The sequence below is a fragment of the Leuciscus leuciscus genome, assembly GCF_965113295.1.
Source record: "Leuciscus leuciscus genome assembly, chromosome: 17".
Classification (NCBI taxonomy): domain Eukaryota; kingdom Metazoa; phylum Chordata; class Actinopteri; order Cypriniformes; family Leuciscidae; genus Leuciscus; species Leuciscus leuciscus.
This window is the reverse complement of record NC_138741.1, coordinates 10,159,396-10,180,053: the sequence shown is the minus strand read 5'-3', so window position 1 is coordinate 10,180,053 and position 20,658 is coordinate 10,159,396. Positions and strand designations below refer to the sequence as shown.

Genomic DNA, 20,658 nt, shown 5'->3' with positions numbered 1-20,658 from the left:
ATTAAAATATACATAAATATTTTTTTTTTTACTATTACATATAATATAAATACATACAAAGAGTTACAAAAAAGCAGAAATACCATACTGTATTATTACTATTATACTATTACTAATATAATATGTACATGGACGAATATCTATAAATTGTCCACATACATGTTATAATAATTATATTACACCATTTCTTTCCAGAATATTATATTGAAACCATAGATATAAATTTTATAAATTAAACCAATAATGTAATCATATGATTATTATATGGTAAATGCTTGTAAGAAAAACGAACAACTTTTTCACAAAAAAACAATACATTTATTCAAGTGTTCTCCAGCACAAGTACATAAGGAGCCTTTTTTTCTTCGTTCTGGGCACATAACGAAAGAAAGGGGGAGAGGTGGTGAATGATTGCTACATTTGCTGTATGAGCTGATTGCAAAAGAAGAGAAGGCCTGAAAAAAGTGTATATGATACAACAGAGGTCACAAATATCAACAGTGTCACTGAGATATACAGAAAACCTGTTAGGAGAGCAAACAAGAGGCTGTTACAGCCAAATATATATATATATATATATATATATATATATATATATATACCCAAATAAAGCAAATTAAATTGAACAAAACAGAGAAGAAATAAAAATTTAAAAAAATTAAAAGAAATTTGAAACAAAAGAAGATGGAGGGCTGGATATATGGCATGGAATGTAGGACTTAGAAGCAATTCTGCCTGGATATTAAGCAAGTACATGTTAACAGCAAAATTTATTACATTTTTTTTTATTTCCCATTATGAGTACATGATTTCCCACAGATAAGCACCAACTACAGCAATGTCTATTCTAAAACAATATAAGAATCTTTCATCATTTATCATTTTTTCAAGTACAAAGTTAAAATGCCTTTGTTAATATCTTTATATGAGAGAGTAAAATAATAGTGCTTCTCCAATACTACAAGAAACAAACGGAGAAAAAAAACAAAAAACAATCATTATCAAGACAAGTTTAATTCTTTTCCAAATAATATATTTTTCTCAATTAGATAAAATGTTTAGCACCTTAGGACACACCTACAATCCCTCTCTTAGTACTTAAAAAAAAAATGATTAAAAAGCTAATTGAGACACACTTTTGTATGTAGGGCTGTGCAGTAAAGATGGGACAGTTAAAATCACTTAGCGAACTCATTCTTTAGTTTTATCCCCCGTTCGACACATATAAATATGAATTACAAAAGACACCCTGCTGCTTTATAGCTTATGTCAATTAGCCTGTTGCCATTTTTGTCAATTACCCCCCTCTTGCGACTTTAGTGCTGTTTTGATTCTATTATATATATTAGCAAAGAATTATATTTGTACATCTCATAGGTCATAAAAAAAAAAAAAAAGCAACAGACAATTTCTATGTACAAAATGTACAAAAAGAAAATAATCTGGCCATTGATAAAATTTGGAAAATAAAAGAAGAAACTTTGCTGAACATGACAAATGTTAAGGTATGTAAGCAGTGCAATGCCTTAAATAAAAAAAGAGCCTAACAAGGTTGTCATTAGAGCCCGTTTCTAACCAAATTCACAAATTTAGCCTATATAGCTTGCGTGATAACTAAATTATTGACATGGTCAACATTCACCATTTGCAAACATAATAATGTTTTCAGATCTACGCTAGGGACCAGACGTAGTTAACGACCGTGCGATGTCATACACAGACACCCCATCCGACTACTGTTCCTACAGGGATATTTAACAAACACACTCACTTTGGGATTATATAGCAGTAAGAACTGTGAGCAGACACTTTCTCGACGCGAGTTATGATAAAGCGACTCCATAGCACATGGAAACATGAGAGGGGTGCTATTTGAATTCGGCCCCTTCACCACCGGCACGACAGATGGATTTATTCTATCCTAGCTCATTCATTCACATCTATTGGCACAGCCCTACTGTACACAACAAAGTATTACCTTATATAACGGCAAGAATTTCACATCATTTAACAGAACAAAAAAAAAAAAGAACAAAAAAAGAACATTTCACAAGAATCAAGGAGAAAGATTTTAAAAAAAATACCAAAGAAAAAAAGAAGTATACATATACAAAAGTGCTCCATATTGTTGGTAACACAGCACAAAAAATTGCTATAAAAAGGTAGAAGAACATTGTGAAGCCGCACCTTTAAAGATTTGCACCTGACTGAGAATAGCATGCGAGCACCGCAGTTGAAGGTTGAAGGTTCACCTGGCCGACAAAGGACCGACACCACCCTCCCTGTGGCCGCCACGCACGCCAAGAGTTGTACAGTAATGATTCTGGTCTGGGTGACACTAGAAAAAAAGTAGCTCACCACAGCCTTTGATTTCAAGGTATAGATGACAAAAACATCACCGCCCATGTGGCTGGTTCCATGCGTTCAGATTGCAGGCATACTAAAGGAAGCAGACCTCAAAGATTGAAAGGCTGAGGTGTTTTTTTTTTTTTGTGTGTGAAAAGAGCACCAGAGAATATTGTACAAAATGGCTGTAAAAGATATAAAATGAGATGTGGTAGACCTGGCTTGATCTGTTTTTTTTTTTTTAAGTTTCAGTCATTCGTTTAACCTGGCGACACCACAAAACATGACCCCATGATCTTGTTTGAGTAGTAGCACCACATGAGTTGCAATGTTTTTCACCACCTTGAAGCACCATATTGTCACCTATTACAGTAGTACCTTTATTACCTTCAGTTGTGTATATAGAAACTGTAAACAAAGAGGTATTTGTGATCTGGTGTTTTGGATTGGTTAAGACAAAGCTCCCCTGACACTGAAAGGAAGTCTTTTTCCTTCTCTCACCAAGGCTCAGACGCTGGAGGAGAGGAAAGACGCGCACCGTGAGAATTGGAACGATCCGCGACCCGATAGTCGAAAAACTCAGGAGTCGAAATGATTGAGCGAACTTAAATGCTATTTACGTCTCATCGAATTCCTCATTTCTGCCTCGAATTGTAACCATCTCTCAGTGCCTTAAAAGGAGGCTGTGCCTCAAGTATAGCTTGCACACATAAATCAATTCAAATACTGGATAACACTGCTAAAAAGTAAAATGGATAATAAAAAAAAATTAAATAGAATTTAAAAAAAAGAGTCAATTAATTCCAAACCAGAAGAAAAAACCCAAAACAAAACATGAAATACCTTCTTACTTTTTTTTTGATGTCGAACTTGCAAATAACATACGAGAGCTCGGTTTTGAAGCTCTTGGTATTACATCGGTTTAGATTTTTCTCATCTGTACTGGGTTTTGAGTTCAGACGCAGGCAAAGTACTCTTTGAGTGGTGCAAACAAGTGACGGATGACCGGGACGCTCCAAGACCTTCCCAGCAGCCTCTGCCTGGCCAGACGACTCATGTTTGACACGTCTGTGTAATGGACAGGGAAGCCGAACACCCTAACGGCCAGGAAAAAGAGAAACGGGCAGCAATTTAGTTTAAATGTATTCACAAATGTGACACTCTTGTGATATGGATAGATTGTGAATAATCTAGAACAGTGCATAACATTTGTATTACAGAGATGGCCTATAATTCAGGACGACATTATATTGATAAAAAGTGATAGCAAAAACTTTTATTGTTGCAAAAAAACTTTTCCTTTCAAGTAAATGCTGTTCTTTTATTCGTCAAAGAAGCTTAAAAACAAGTATCACTGTTTCCACAAAAATACATTGATAATCATAAGAAATGTTTCTTGAGCAGCAAATCAGCATATTATAATGAATTATGAAGGATCATGTGACACTTGAGTAATGAAAAAAATCAGGTTTGTCTAACACCACATGTTTTAAAAGTATAACTGGAAGCAACAGTGTGTCTATTTGCTTTCGGTCTCGACAGTCCACTTGTGATTGTATCCCCAAAAAGGTTTTTAATATCAGGTGTAAATCGAACCAGAATCAAATGTACCAAATCAGGAAATAACATTTTGTTTGTAAAACCATTTCATTGTGTTTTTATATAGTTGTTTACATAAGTGTTATGGATAACATGACACATGTCTCATTGTATTGATATAGCATGTGGTCATTTTCTGTTCTACTGAGTAGGATATGGTTTCAGACAGCCAGTTGATGACTGATGACTCAATCAATTTGAGATAAAATCACTGTTCACTGAGGTTGATTAAATGCCAGTGGCTATGTTTTCATCCAAAATTGGAATATTGCATAAAACACATCCAACCCATATGTTCAAGATGACAAAAGTGTCACTTCCTGAGAAATTGGTGCAAAATATCTGTAAAAAAATAAAAAATTTGGGGAAGCCACTGTGGCTCTTTTTTGTACATCATAAATGGCCTGCGCTCAAAGCGTGCAGACGAAACGCAATAAATGGTGTGATGAAAATTTGCATAAAAATAGGTGGCTGGAAACATAGCTAGTGCAACATTTCACATTTACATTTAGTCTTATAGCACATATATTTCAGAACTTTATAAAAAACATTTGGTCATACCTCTCCATCTCAGTGCACCATAAGATGTCCTCTTTGTCATTCATGAATACAGGGAAGTGCTGGTCTTTGCCCTGCTTTATGGAATTAGACCGTGTGGTGATGGTCCGCACTTTATCAAACTGTAAAAGATGTGAAAAGAAACTGCTGTTTGTGTTGCTGTATAAAGCTGTATCCAAAAAATCAATCGAGGGTTTGTCTAAGGGGTACCTTAGCTGTCCTGCCATGCTCCAGACAGCCTTGAAGGTCCAGTTTATCAGTGCACATGGCGGACAACGGTCTGAGAGAAGAAGGATATAGAGAGGTCAAATGACAAAGTGAGAGATTAAATAAAGTGAATGTAGAGTCCACGTCTAACTAACCTGTTCATGCCAGGCAGGTTGCCCCAAAAGTAGCGAGCTCTGTGGGCAGCAGACACCTCCTTAGCATCGATCATCACTGGGTTGCACTATGATAAAAAGACAATATAATATTATATTGATTTAAATTGATAATAATTCATTAAAATACATTCTGAGCTTTTGTAATATTGAGCTAGCAAGCATATGAGGGGTTCATTTGTTCCTGCACAGCAGGTCACTGTACCACTAGGTGGAAGCAAAAACCTACTGGTTTATATTAAATCCCCACTGACAGCACAAGTCTTAAAGGGGTGGTATAATGCCCTTTGCCCTAATGCCCTTAAATGCAAATGAGCTGCTGCTCCCGGCACAGAGGGCGGAGCTTCAAGAGCTTGCACTCACACAGACATGCACTGAAAATTTCAAAAACTTTTAGCCTTTTTATGTTCAAACCAGATTCAGACAATGATGGAGAGACTCAAGAAGAAGTGACAACATGTAGAATGCAACAGGACGTTTCTGAATGGTTAGTTGATGAATTTACGTAGCTTATAGTTCTCTTCTAGTCATTGATTAGCATATTCTGTCTTGATAATCTATAAATCGTGTTCCGGGGGCGGGGTTTATGTAAATTCTAGGGTTGGTGATGTCACTAACCCGGGAGGAATGTCGTGTAGTCCCAACCAGCCGTTTGTTGTAGTCCTTAAAAAAGCTATTTCTTTAAAAGCAAATATCTCCCTTTGCTTTGAACTTTGAGCATTGTAACTTTGCAGATGTTGTTTATGATCAAACAGCCACATTACACACTTACTAAAGTTAGAAAAGTGAATCATAATCAACCACCCCTTTAATCGTCATGTTAAATTGTGGCCAGTTGCATAAACTGCTAGTCTTACAAGTTAGTAATCTAATTTTGTTCTTCATAACTTTGTTAAGGCAGTTAGATAAAAAGGAAGATTGGTCTAATTTGAATCCGAATAGTAAGACTGATTAGCCCTAACTAACTGCTAGTTGGCCAGACTATTTCTAAACTTTGCGGTTATGTTTATGAAACATGGTCAATTGTGCACCTCTAAAAAGCGTGAGATGTCCCTCTTGTCGCTGACGCCCATGGCCACCACATTCTCAAAGAGCCAGAAGAACGGCCTGTTATCTCCCTCTTTCGGTCGGGCCTCATGTAACAGCCGGTAAAACTCGAAGAAGAGCCGACCCGTGCCCTCTGAAAGAGTGTGATGGATTACAAAAACAAGATTGTAAGACAGAAATTCAATATGACAATTATCATTAAAATGTACACAGATATGAACTGTGTTATAAAAATAAGTGAAACATCCAAACGTTTGGGGATGGTATATGCTATGAAAGATAAAAAAATACAGTAATATTGTGAAATATTGTTACAATATACAGTAAATGTACTTTTTTTTATTTTCGTTTTTTGTTTTTTAAATGTAATATATTTCTGTGATGACAAAGCTGAATGTTCAGCATCACTGCTCCAGTCTCACATCACATGACCCTTCAGAAATAATTATAATATGTGGAATGGCTGCTCATGAAACACTTCTTACTATTATCAATGTTAATAAAAAAAAGTTAAACTTAGATTTTTTCCCATTTTTCAAAAAAAGCAACAGAAATCTTTTTTAACATTATAAATGTCTTTACTGTCACTTTTGATAGATTTTAATGCAATCCTTTTAACCAAAAAAATCTTACTGACCCCAAACCTGTGAATGCTAGTGTAAGTGTGAAACACTGAAACTAGTCACATCCAATTAAACTGACTAAGACTAGAACACACATACTCCTACCAAAGAGACCTTTTCTAGCTGGATTCACTATGGAGAGGTCATTGCATGGGCTTCCACCTATGACAAGATCAAACGGACCCCATTCATGGATCTGTGAAATATTGAAATAAACATGAAACATTGAATATAGTGATGAACATAAGTGTATTAAAGGTGCAGTATGTAACATTGACAGCTAGTGGTTAAAATGGGTACTGCAGTCCAAATTCTAAATATTAGAGAGTCGTTTCCCCCGCCATCTCCTCCTCAAACTCGACGCTCATGCGGGTTTTATCATACTCACGTGTTTATGGGTGACGTTTCTCACATCTCCCACGTACATGATGCGTCCCAGGTGCCGAACGAGGCCCACGGTGATGGAGTCCTCGCACACTTCTGATGCCACGTAACGCTCCACCTGGATACCCAGCTCCTTCAGAACCAGTAGCCCTAAAATAATCACAAACCCAACAACTTAGTTTTTTGTGCTTATTGTTGGACATTAATTATAGTATGTCAGAGTATTAGTCACATGACATTTACGGCTCAAGTGATTGGCTCAAAACAACCTGGGAGCAGAACTGAGCGCCCATGAACAAATATGGGGGAGGGGGGGGTCCTGCGCCAGCTAAGATTGAGAATGCTAATAGATCATTTTCTCCAGGTACAATAAATGTCTTTGCTTCATACACACCTATGATGACCAAATCTCCTTTAAAAGTTGACAGCTTGCTAGGTTTAAACGTGCAGTCAGACCTTTTGCTGGCTAAAACTGTCCAGCTTTCTGTTGGTAAAACGTGGCGAATCCACGTGAACAACTTGAACCTGATGCGAAATCTGCATGGGGAAATATTTCGCACTCACAGTAAATTCCAGAATCAGTACATTCCTATTGAAATTGATAGGATTTTGCTGAAATCCTGAAAATTCACACAATAATGGTATATGTGAACACATCTTCTTGATGGATTTAAAATTATATGATAGTGGAAGTTTCATTGAGTGACCAGAAATATCTTTATTTTGCCTGCCAAATAAGCATACGCCACATAATAATCAGGCTTTAAGTACGAATATGGACCATCTAGGGCAGGGATTGGCAAGGTTAATCCTGGAGTTCCTCTGTCTTGCAGAGTTTAGCTCCAACCCTATTCAAAATACCCGAACAAGCTAATCAATGTTTTCAGGATTATTAAGGCTAAAGGCAGGTGAGTTTTTATCAGGGTTGGAGCTAAACTCTGCAAGACAGCGGCACCTATCCCTAATCTAGGGTAAAAAAAAACTCTGCCGTTAATCCTCATAGTAAAAATCACACATTCGAACATATGCAGTACAGCAGTATCGATGTGCGGCCAGTATAACAGTTAAGCTAAGTGCACTTTAAAAGCCAGGATGAGTGTAACGTGATCAGCACTATTTTCTGCTGAGAGGATGAAAGGAAGGGCGGACATTCTTCACTAACCTGTTGCGATCCCATCAAAAAGTGACAGGACACGAATCGGTTTTCTGTTCTCTGCCAAAACCGAAGGGTAGAGCTTTGGTGGTTCCTGAAAGACAAGAAAGAAGATGAAATGAAGGAGGGGGGACAGACAAGAAGGACAGAGAGAGAGAGACCTTTAAATCACACTGCTCTGGTAATGAAAGAGCGCCTGTCTGTACATACTGTCTGTATCCAACAAAGAGGCCTTTACGTTAAACCAGTCCAGTAACAAGGGGTTATTGTTGAGCACCTGTACACTAACCGCAGTATCACCGGCCAGTTTCATTAAGCATTTTCTTGTGATTAAGTGTGTCTGCTTATCTTTGGTCTTTGTTAAACGTTGTAGTATTCAATAACGCTAACAATAGCAACCGCTCGCTAACCTGTGCTGTAACCCATTTAAAGAGTGGGGTGTGTAAGCTAAAACTCAATGATGTTAAGATGTGTACTCAATGCACAATGCACTGTGACTGTAACACTCTCTGGCTGCTCTTCAAGCGCACTGGCCGTTATCCAAGCTGCTCTTTCACATGGTCTGGAAAGCAAATGGTTTAGGAGTTGTATAATTACATCATAAAACTCTCAAACCATTCACGTTTATACTGTAAATCACACCGGTTTTGATTAAAAATGGTCACAGCTGCTCAAACATCGCTAAAATTTAAGAAGTCTAATATTTATGTAAATAAGAAAAAACATATTTATTAGGGTTGGGAAGCTTTAGTCATATAGCACCAAAAAGGTTTCCATGATTTTCCATGACTTTTCCAGTAATTCATTATTACTGGATATGCCTTTTCAAAAATCATTTTATAGAGACTGCACTGAAAAAAAGAGTAATTTCTAGAGCTGAATATACTCTAACTAGAATAATCTATATTCACTACAGAAATTTCCATGACTTTTCCAGACCTGGGAATCATATTCAAAATGTAAAAAAGGGAAAAAACTAAATATGAATTAGTGAGTAGTATAGAGGAATACTGGGCATACATGTTTGCAAGAATACATTAAATTGATCAAAAGTGACAATGAATATGTGTACAATGTACAAAAAATATTTCAAATAAATGCTGTCCTTTTCACTGTTCACTGTTTTCAACACTGATAATAATAAATGTTTCTTGAGCAGCAAATCAGCATATTAGAAAGATTTCTAAAGGATCATGTGACACTGAAAACTGGAGAAATTATGCTTAAAATCTAGCTTTGACCACACAGGAATAAATTACATTTTAAAAACATATTAAAACAAAAAACATTTTTTTTTGTTTTTCTGTATATTTGATCAAATGAATGCATCCTTGGTGAGCATAAAAGATTCTAAAATATATATATATTTTTAAATCGGTAGTAATCATTATTCATACCTGGAATGAACTGTGACATTTGAAAAGGAATTTTTTTTTTTTTTTTTTTTTTAACAATTCGATGATGCTGTTCGCAATGCTTCATGGGCTTGCAGTTCTTTCCCTTACTAAAGCCGTTAAGTTCACAGTCTTGTACCTTTTTATTTTTGTCCGATTTTCAAATACTTTTTTGCTTCAAATCAAAGCTTGTTCACCTTGTAGCTCATTGTCTTGGTTCATGGCTTACAACTATTTAACTAAGACTTTATTTAAAATCCCTATGGATAAAATGAATGGAAAAAATACTTCTGGAACCAGCGCCGCTGAAAAAGTGGGTGACGTTAATCCACTCTATATGGGCTGTAACAATTGCTAAGGTCGGATTGATCAATGATGATTTTAAGGTGGAGTTTAGCAACAGGGAGAGTTTACTCTCGCAGTCTTCAGCCGACACATGTCACTTACAAAGTCCTGGTCATGATTGTTGGCAAAGAAGTGCTGCAGTCTGCAAGTCCAATCTGCCCGGCGCTGCAACAGCCCATACTGAGTCTTCGGCCCACACATATAGCAATTCCACGGGTCTTCTTTAATAGCTGTCTGCGCCGCGCCGGGCCCCACCAACAGATCCACACATTCCACACAGAAACACCTGCAAGAGACCGAAAAAACAATGGAGACACCAATGGGATTGATGCAGGATTGAAGTACAAAATGTAAATATTACCTCATCTCACCTGCAACAGTTATTGTTTCCGCACATGAGCACTTCCCTCCCTCCACAGCAGATAGTACAATACGACTGGTAGCCATCGTCATCGTATTGATACGCACATTCTAGGAAGCAGTTCTAAGAAAGGACAAACACATCAAATATTAATTAGTTTGTATAGAAGAATACATGGTTGACTAAAAACGTGGAATTACAGAACTGTTCAAAAACAGAGGAGAACGTTTTGTGGCAGTTTATTGATTATGTTTGATTGTGTTTCATTTGTTTAAAACAGAAATCTATGCGATATACTTGCGAGATCAACTCATTAAAATATTTAATCTCATATTTTACCATTACAATTCTGGCTAGTATTAAAATGATGTCTAAGGGCCCTATTTTAACGATCTAAGAGCATGGTCTAAAGCGCACGGCACAAGTTCACTTAGGACGTGTCCGAATCCACTTTTGCTAGTTGGGAAAAATGGTCGGCGTGCCAGGCGCATGGTCTAAAAGGGTTGTCCCTATTCTCTTAATGAGTAATGGGTGTGTTTTGGGATTAACGTGCGTTAAACCAATCAGAGTCTCATCTCCCATTCCCTTTAAATGCCAGTTGTGCTCGCGCCATGGAATTTGATAGTGGAAAGACCGAAAGCGTCTCCAGAGCACAAACGGATCTGCTCATGCGCGAGGTAAAAGTGCGCAAGCAGACCATCTACGGGACAAGCCGGATTCCACCATATCTTTATGCACACAATAATAATCTTTTACATTGTAATCCTTTTATTTTAAATATTTGGCATGTTTATGTGCAGCTGCGCATTGCTGTGTGTTTAATAAGCAGAGTGTAAGTGCGTTGTGGACCCGGCTATAGGCACACATTACTAACGCCCTCATTAAATAACCCAAAAAAATATTGCGCCATTGACTTTAGACCAGATTTCAGTTGGTCAATGGCGCAGTCTATTTCTGTATCCTCAAAATAGCAATGTGCCACTGCCAACAATCCTCCTGAACACACCTCGTTTTCAGACCAGCGCATAAATAGGCTCAAATGCATTTGCTATTTAAACAACGTGGCACAGGACGTGAAAATGATAACTGCGTCAGGCTGAAACTAGCAAAAAACACTTGCGTCGCGCTTGGCACTGCATTGAGCCGGGTGTAAGATAGGGCCCTAAGTGTTAAATGGTTGATATTCAAAATCTACACTATTCTCTAAATAAATAAGAACACTAAGGGATCACAACTATTCATTTAGATTTCTGTTAAAGAAAAAAGTGTAAGATAGTACTACTTAATGACTAAATTTAATCTAAAAAAGTACTATTTAAATAAAAAAAAATAGGTGTAAACAAGTGTCCACAATTAAGCATACGATATATGATAAATGATAAAATATAAAAAGTACTAATAAAAAATTAAAATAGTAATAAAAAATTAAAATAGTAATTAAAAAGTCACTAATATTGTCTGAATTTGAATACTAAACACAATCAGTTCCAATAAAAATATTTATTTTAATAAAATTGCATTAACTTTACAATTATCGTACTCTACTACCTTTAGTATAACTCTGTACAGCTAACATCTTTTACTCCACTAACAAACAAACTGCATTAACTAACAACTGCACTGACAACTAAATAACTGACTGTATTTACAGTATGTGTGATACCTAGTTTGTTGACTGACTTTGTCTTAGTATTTGATTTTTATCTACCCTACTGGCACAATGTTTTGCCTTTATATCCCTGCAAATGATCGCATACAGCAACCAGTATGTAACATTTGTTGGAAGTCACTGACAAAAAAAGCATCTGCCAATAATGTAAATGGACATGACAAAATTACAAGTGGCGAAACAAAGCAGCGCTTTAGGAAGTAGGAAGCAGGAATTTCCTGGCTTTTACCTTACAGCTTTGGCACATTCCGCCAATGAAGAGCGGGTGCTCCAGGGAAACATTAAGGCTGCCACAGGACATGCAGATGTCTGGAAGTGTTCAAAGAGAGAGAGAGAGATTTTACCAGAGACTAACACTGACAGTCAGCAATGAAACACATCTCAATGTGTATGTGTAATACATGCCTTCAATGTTTCTACATTTTTGACGAACTTCGAATACAAGCCTCTCTGAAAAACAACACACAATAAAAAAGACATTTAAATATTGGAAAACTTCCCAGTGTTTCAGACATTTGGCTCATTTCAACTTGACTTCTTGTTTAATGGAAATTCTAGTGGTTTACATTTACATCACTTTGCCAATTATGTAATATTCAAAACAATGTTTTACTAGCATGCCATGAATTTTATGAACTGAAATAATGTTGTTAATTGTAGTGGTACTACATATTAAATATCTCAGAAATAATTGATGACAGACAGCTGAATTATTGAAAATCTTGAGCGTTAAACTGAATAAAAAATGAATGAGTCATTTATTTCAGTTGCACACTAATGTTAATCTCAAAACATACTAGTTTTGACACTAGTTCAAAAGTGTTGCCCATGCAAGGTAGAATCAAGCATTCCAAAGCAGCAAGAGTGCTGAGAATGAATGAATGAATGAATGAATGAATTAATTAAGCATTTGTTGTCTACTGTTCAAAATGTTTGGGTCAGTAATTATTATTATTATTATTTTAAAGTAATACTTTTATTTTAAACTTTTTACACTTTTGGACAGTACTGTATATTATATTATATTTTATATTACTTATATATTTTTGTTATTACATTTAATGCACCACTTTTTAGTTTTTTATTAAATATGAAGTGTAATATTTGGTAACACTTTATTTTAAGGGGACGTAGTTACACGTTACTACATGTACTACTTACTATAGTAATAACAGTAAATTATGCATAATTACAGGTAACTAACCCTAACCATAACTCTATAGTAAGTACATGTAGTTAATAATATAACTGTCACATTGTCAGTCTGTTTTGATTTCTGTCTTTGTCTGTGTTCTGTCAATTAGTTCAGTTCTGTCTTCTCCGCCCCCTGCCTGTTTGTTTCTATAGTTTTTTTTGTTTAATAAAGCTGATGCACGTAGATCCTGCTTCCTCCATCTCTGCTACTGGTTGTAACAGCTTTATTAAACAAAAAACAAACTCAAACTTTAACAAACGGATACTCAGGGACAAGATCGGGAACAAACAAGTAACGTTAATAACTGACAAAGAACCAGACAGAACACAGGGTTTACATAGGCTGTGTTTACACTTGGCATTAACATTTCAATTTCAATTTCAATTTCAATTTCAATTTTCAATTTCAATTTATTAATGGATAGCCCCTTGAGATGCAACATCTCATTTTCAAGAGGGTCCAAGTACACATAGACATAAAACAACAACAACAGAAAAAAAAGAAGAAGAAAAAAAAGAAAAAAAACACACAAACAAGCAAAAAACAAATGCTCAAAACCATTGAGCTACTAGGCAGCTTACACCATTACCCTAAACCTAAGACGCATCATAGCTCTGACATGTTATAACTAGTAATAGTCTCAAAAAGCACATCACATTTACCTCATTATACAATTGGAACCATAATGCAAGAAATTCAGTAAACAAAAGGGTGTCACATAAGAAGGACCGAGGTTGAATCCACAGGAGGTAGATCAATTCAACAGTTACATGAAACAAAAGACAATACCAAGCATTACTATTCAATCCAACATCAGTAGCATGCACACACATTGTGCAGATATTGGAATAAAGTTAACTTGAATCTACGAAAAGATAAGATGGACCTCAAAGAAAGAGGAAGATTATTCCAATCACTAGTAGCTTTGTAGTGAAAAGTTTTACGACCAGTGGCTGATGCGTGGACCAGTGGATTAACATGCGATCGCCGTGATCCGATCAAGCAGATCGGATCATAAGCCAATCAGGACACGGTGCGTTTACACCTGTCCTCATCAAGTGGCCTCTGTGTCTGGATAACAGATCGGATGGCAAAAAAAAACGGATGGCTCCGGTGCAAAGTCGACCTGAAGTGGTGGGTTTTCTTTTAAAAACAGTTTTCAGTCGGGGTACATTTTACAAATCTCGCAAAATGAGGAGGATGAATAAGCTGCAAGTACTAATAATGTGGATAGATGCCGTAATGGAAACGGTACAGAGAAACGTATGGGTCCGAGAACGTTGCCAGCTGTGGTGGGAAAGATGTGCGTTCTTTACAGAAAATGAATGGTTCTGCAACTTTCGGGTGAGAACTGCGAAGGCAAACATTTCAGTATATTTGCAATGTACTTCGCACTCGACTGTATCGCAAAACCACACAGCTACGTGCAGCAATTCCTGGAGAGAGGAGGGGGAATAATGACAGTGGGCGGGGTTTTGTGTGACGTCCACCTGTGAATGCAGACACGATGGCTGGATTGCGTTTACATTACACTGAGATCCGATCACAACGCGTCCTCGACAACCTCCGAACCTGGACACGCTGATCGGATAACACTCCGATCAGAAGCGCGTTTACACTTGTCTTTTCAATGTGTATGTGGACAACATCCGGATACAGGTCGCATGTTAATGCCAAGTGTAAACGCAGCCATAGACAGAACTGAAGGGCAAATTAACAAGACACACCTGAACTGAACTAACAATCAATCAAACACCATAGAAACAAACAGGCAGGGGGCGGAGAAAGACAGAACTGAACTAATTGACAGAACACAGAGTCAGACAAAGACAGAAATCAAAACAGACTGACAATGTGACAGTAACCATGTCACCATAAAAGAACTGAAGAGAAATAAAAAACATTTGTATGAACTACTGAATTGTTCCAAGTGGAGTGAAACTCTTGACTTTATGCAACCCACAAAGGAGATGGTGCAAGTCTGCTCCAGTTTACCTCTATTTGATTGGTTAATAAAGCTCCATGCTGATTTAATAGCTCCTCTCTTTATTACTACTGCTAGGTTTTCCTGCCTTAAAACATGGGCATACATTTTCTTATTATAACAATAACAAAGCGATAATATGCAGGTAAAAGTTTTACCTGCAAAAGCTATGTTTGAACATGTGCCATAATTCAATACAAAACGTGTCTCTTTAAACTTGCAGGATTAGCCGAGACCCCTGTCATAGTTCCAGACACACCCTTCTGTGTTTACTCTGCCGGCTGAGCAGATGAGAGTGCTAATCCTGATTTAGCATGTGTGGGTGTGTGTTTATGAGTGAGGAACTCTTTGAACTCGCTGACCTCCTTCAGTGAGAAAGCTCACCTCGAGTCCGCTCGTCGATGATGTCTTTGACCTTGGGTTTCTCTGTGGCTGTGCTCTTGCGGGGCTTTTTTGCTGGTGGGGGTGTATAGGCCGCCGCCTCCGGCTCCACCCAAATCTCTGGATAAACTTCTTTGTAGGGGTTACGCTCCTCTGAAAAAGGCACAATGGTACATATAGCTATTCGTTAATGGATTATGTGGTGTGTCTACGTAAATGTCCAGAGGTCAGGATTGTTTAGATTTCACCAGTAATTTCTTACAAGCTTAATTCCTGGAGGACTGGCATGTGTACAGGCTTAAGGGATAAACAAGTGCACTTAAAAGCCCAAATTCTCAAAAATCACTGAACCGAGGAACTGTGACCATCTGAAATCTCACCAGATTGCACATTTCTGGTTAAAAACAATGTTAAATAAAACAAACAAAAAACGATGAAGAAAAGATGAACTCACTGAAACTATTACAGTATGGGGAAACTGGTAAAATTTCAAATTTCAAATAAAAAGTGATTAACAAAACGTGATATTTTAAAGAATCAGCATGCATGTCTTTTCCATTCAATGACAATTCATAGTGACCACGACTGTCAGCAACACCAAAAATATAACACCAAAAAAGGTTCATAAACCTTTTCGTTCACTATATTCCAAGCCTTCTGAAGCCATATTGAGCTTTGTAGGAGGAACATGCAGAAATTGAATTCATGAATCACCGATAACCTTCCTCTCAAGTGAGCTCTCGACCCAATCATTGAGTCATGGAGTTGGGAACAAATCAGTTCAGTTTGCGAACCCCATCAACTGGTTTAATGAGAAGAACAGGCTCAAATGAACGATTCAATCACTGATCCAGTTCTCATGTTCTAACAGTGATTCATTCACATTGGTTCTTGAGTTAACAGTTCACTGGAGGGGAAGTTATAACGGCTTAAATTTTATTCTGATTCTCACAAAAAAAGGTATATGTGGAAATCAGAAGATGGGAACACTTTCATGGTGCTTTTTGTGTTTTTTTGGAGCTTAACAAATTTTGTCACTAAGAATTGTCATTGTAATAGAGATGTATGAAAATTCTACAAGTTTGTGTACCACTGAAAAAAAAGAAAAAAAAGTCTCTGTTTGTGTCCCACTGAACAAATAGCAGCACATGAGAGTGAGTAAATGACCGAATTTTCATTTCTCGGCAAACCATCCCTTTAAACAAGCTTGACATTTTCCTTTGCAAAGCAAGCAGATATATGTATATCAAAAAGAAACCGCAGTAGTCTTACCTTCAGGCGGCTCTAAACCTTTAGGTCCTGTGGGTTGAAATCCCGTCATGGCCCATTCAATCATCTGTTTGTTTTGCATGTCTACTGACTTAGAAGTGTCAGTATCGTCACTCTCCAGGCATGTGAGGAAGGTTTTGCCTGCTCTAGTGCTGGCTGCCTGCAAGGAAGGGCATTCAAACGTTTTCTTTAGATAGATTTATGCTAATCTGAGATATTAATATGGAATACAATATACTCGGGAACAATAAACTAGAGACAAAGAGCTTTGTTTAATACTTGTACCACAAATGAATTCCTACCTGTAGCACCTCGAAGATGGCTTTCTTATACATTGGTTGTTTATTGTAGGTTGGCTGGTGAAAGGCGTTGGTGAAGGAACTCAAAGGCAACAGTTTCTCAACACAGACCTACCAGAAAATATTAAAACAAAACAATACAACCTCTCTCAACAGCAATGGTAGCATAATGTTGAGTACCAGAGAAAAAAATTGTATTTGCGTGAACTTGAACTTGCATTGTTTCCTGAAATTTAAACTCATCCCCTTAAGTATTGTAAGAAAAAATTATCTGGACGTCGAAGATCTCAAAAATGAAGTTTATTACATCAATAGCAGTGGCAAGGTACACGAAGCACCTTGGGTTCACCGGCGTCAGAAATGAACCCAGAACATCCCAATCTTAAACCTTTTATCCTGTTCTTAATGTAAATGAAGTTGCTCTTGTTGCAACAGCTGTGGTCTGTATGTTAATGAAGTGTCCCAAACCCAGTCTTATTCTACAATTGACTACCATTTGTTCAAGATGTGATCAACCCAAATGGTGAAGTAACAATATAACTTGACTTTCTTTCATCTCTATGATAATTAAGCCATTTTGGGGATGAGCTCATTCTAAAATATATTTTGGAGTGGAATCTGGGTCGAGGCAGACTACAATTTCTTACAGTATGAACTTGTTTTATACCTTCTGCCACAAAAGTCAAACTTACCACAGAAAACTTGCCGTCACCAAACCACATGACCCATCTGGTGCCTTCGGCCGCCCGGCTACGTCCAGTCATCAACCAGGATACAATCCGTCCAGGCCACCAGGAGAATCCTCGTAACTTTCCCCACACAAGCTCACCAATGCCGAAACCTCGGCCATCCTGCAACATACAACCACAAAAGGGATCCACTTGTTATTTCGATCACTTCACATAAATACAATAAAATGTGTACTGTTCATAACCTAACCTTTGTCTTTTGCATTGTCTTTTAATTTCTCTTTAACTAATGTCTTTTTATTTCTTTTTTACTGTCTTGACTTTCAGTCTGTATAATAACTCTTTGGTGATTGCTATAAATGGGCAACCCTGAATCCCGCAGTTGTTGTGCTGAGATGCTGGTGTATCCATCCTCACAAGGTGCTTTTGAACTTTTAAGTCTAAAGGTCACATTTACCGTTGTTCTGCAAATTTTTGTGTGGGTGGTGAGGGTGAAAGATATCCACATGCAGATTTGGCAAAGGGTTCACATTGTGCTTCATCTGTAGATACTTTTGCCCACAAAATTTTGCAGAAACCTCTCTAATGTGACCACACCCTAAGGGCAAGAAGATGTACTACTATAGTTTTAGTATAGTTTTGTAAATTACTCCCAATCAACAAATGAAACAAACCCTTCAGCAAAAGACAGACCCGATTGTTTAAACCTGGCTTTCAAATCTGGTTAGCCAGATAAGTTCCAGGATAACTTGGCCTAATCCTGGGATTTCTCAGAGAATAAGTTGCCTATCAGCAAGCAGGTGTCACTGTCAAAAGTTACATTTCTGCTTTGATAATGAAACCAAATACACTTTCTTTGAACAACAGAAAATCTGACGTTTATCCGGCTAACCAAATAAGCCACAATTGCAGAACGAACTACACAAAGCATAGAAGATCTACAGCATACTATTTCAAAATGATCAACTCTAAGCCACAATGATGATGATGAGGAAGCTCGTACCTCGTACTCTGACTCTGTGTCAGCGGACTTGGATAAGGTCTTGTCTCCATCCCCTATAGAAACGGGCTCTGGGGTGGTGGCAACAGTTGGAGAGGCTGGATCTGTAGGCTGCTGCTGCTGCTGTTGGAATGGTGGAGGTTGCTTCTGAGGAGAAGGCTGGGGTTTGATGTTGGTCTGAGGTTGAGCTTGAGGCTGTAGCGGTTGCTGCTGCATTGGCGGCGTTGGTGGAGGAAAAAGCAGTGGGACGGTGATTATGGAGCTGTCTTTTTGGGGCTCCGACTCTACCTCGCCATGGTCCTCCATTGAGTTCATCACAGACACCAGTTTCGCCTTCTTCTCTGCCTGCAACGTAGGGAACAGCGGGACAGGAAGAGGAGGAGGTAAAGCACACAGAACAGCAGTGGCTTTCCTGAGAATAGTACAGTTCAGCGCTTGAGTAATGATGACTGCTCAGTTTGTTTACAGTTCTTTAATCCCACGTGCCAACACAAATATCCCCATCCTCTTGATAAAGCACAAGTGCCGCCCCTTTGAGTGTGATAAGTGGCAGAAACCTGTGAAAACAGTCCCCTTTTCATTGCAGTGAATGCTGTTTGCGATCACTTCGTAACAATGAGTGCTCCCCCCGTGGCTGTGATTGATGCGCGCTGGAGAGTTCAGCGAGTTTGTCCAACCTGACTATAAGCTATTAGGTCAAAAACAGAGGACACGAGCCAAGCCATGACTTAAGCAGCTCACAGCAAATCCCCAACAGCTGCACCTCTCTCGTCCTCTCGTTCTCTCTCACTCGCACGTGAATCTCTTTCACAGCTGTACTTTCTCTGCTGCTGGGGTCCGACTCCATCTCCAATTACACTCACACACACGTGAACCTGGCAGAGTCGCCCATGTGTGTGTCTGTGTGGAGAGAAAACGGTTGGATCCGTCCCCAGAAAGCTCTCCCTATGTCTCTCTTTAGCTAACTCCCTCCATTATGGTGGCTATACATTCATATAAGCCCGCAAAAGGGGGAGAGAGACTCTGGAGCCAAGAGCTCATGAGTGTGCATGAATAGACAGTATGATGGTGTGGAGTAGAAACATGTGGCCACAAATCAAGAAGCCCCACTGTAGTTTATAAATATCTGTATGGCTTCACTGGCTGCTTCGATGAGCTGGGCCATATGTGCCAGGCTGTTTATCTTTGACAGCGGTTGATGGTGGAAAGAGTATTTAAATGTATGCAAGCCATTTTGTGCAAATGAGCATGTATTTATCTCTGCAGGACTGGGCGGTACAATGGCACTGTATATACCAGTGGTTCTCAACCGAGCCTAAGTAAACTTCCAAGGGAGCTGCAAGATGTCTTAAAATAGTAATTTTTTAAATGTGTATAGCGCTTTTCATAATACAAACAAGTTGTTTCAAAGCAAACAAGTAAAGCATTTTTCGCAACTTAGCAAATGTTTCTAAAGTTGAAGAATGCTGTTCTATAAACTCTGGAAATGTGCATTTTAAAGGAAAAATCACAACATCCATTTAGACGCAGGTTGTATTTGAGCCGCAATATTTATAGTTTCTGGTCCAATGACTACAAGCGGTTTTGTCAGTATTTAAAAAAAGAAAATTGCTGTCCACTACACCCAGTCTTCAATGTCCTTAAAACAACAACTGAGAATGTGGAATAGAGGAAATATAAAGCTGTGACATCAGCATAACAATTAGAAAGCTAATTCCATGTTTCCTGATGTCCTCTAGTCTAGAGGAAGCCTGTACAAGGATAACTACAGAGGACTTAACACAGAGCCTTGGGGGACCCCGCTGTATTTAACTAGATAGATTTGTTAGATTTGACAGTTTCTCATTTACACAAACAAAGTGGTAGCAGTCAGAGTGGTAGAAATATGGAAAATGGATTATATAAAATGTATAACTTTTTTTACAAAGATGTAAAGAATGTCTGTTGTAACAAATGGATCCAAAACACGTTTTCATTTGTAA

At 37.9% G+C, this 20,658-nt stretch overlaps 1 protein-coding gene across 8 annotated transcripts in view; it reads right to left on the bottom strand.

Moving 5' to 3' along the window:
- Positions 1 to 295: 295 nt before the first annotated feature.
- Positions 296 to 20,658, bottom strand: part of dnmt3ab (DNA (cytosine-5-)-methyltransferase 3 alpha b) — a 49,984-nt gene continuing 29,621 nt past the window's right edge. For 5 of the 8 annotated variants that reach the window (XM_082142487.1, XM_082142488.1, XM_082142491.1 and 2 more), the window contains 17 exons: positions 18,680 to 19,021; positions 17,680 to 17,838; positions 16,991 to 17,098; positions 16,692 to 16,848; positions 15,423 to 15,572; positions 12,265 to 12,309; positions 12,089 to 12,168; positions 10,201 to 10,313; positions 9,932 to 10,115; positions 8,100 to 8,184; positions 6,942 to 7,087; positions 6,659 to 6,749; positions 5,915 to 6,063; positions 4,866 to 4,951; positions 4,714 to 4,783; positions 4,507 to 4,625; positions 296 to 3,443 (listed from right to left, as the gene is read on the bottom strand). In XM_082142487.1, the coding sequence (XP_081998613.1) occupies positions 3,302 to 3,443; positions 4,507 to 4,625; positions 4,714 to 4,783; positions 4,866 to 4,951; positions 5,915 to 6,063; positions 6,659 to 6,749; positions 6,942 to 7,087; positions 8,100 to 8,184; positions 9,932 to 10,115; positions 10,201 to 10,313; positions 12,089 to 12,168; positions 12,265 to 12,309; positions 15,423 to 15,572; positions 16,692 to 16,848; positions 16,991 to 17,098; positions 17,680 to 17,838; positions 18,680 to 19,021 (2,226 nt within the window). In that variant the 3' untranslated portion in view covers positions 296 to 3,301. Of the gene's footprint in view, positions 3,444 to 4,506; positions 4,626 to 4,713; positions 4,784 to 4,865; positions 4,952 to 5,914; positions 6,064 to 6,658; positions 6,750 to 6,941; positions 7,088 to 8,099; positions 8,185 to 9,931; positions 10,116 to 10,200; positions 10,314 to 12,088; positions 12,169 to 12,264; positions 12,310 to 15,422; positions 15,573 to 16,691; positions 16,849 to 16,990; positions 17,099 to 17,679; positions 17,839 to 18,679; positions 19,038 to 20,658 lie in introns of all 8 variants that reach the window. The other 3 variants (XM_082142492.1, XM_082142485.1, XM_082142486.1) reach the window with 3 other exon arrangements.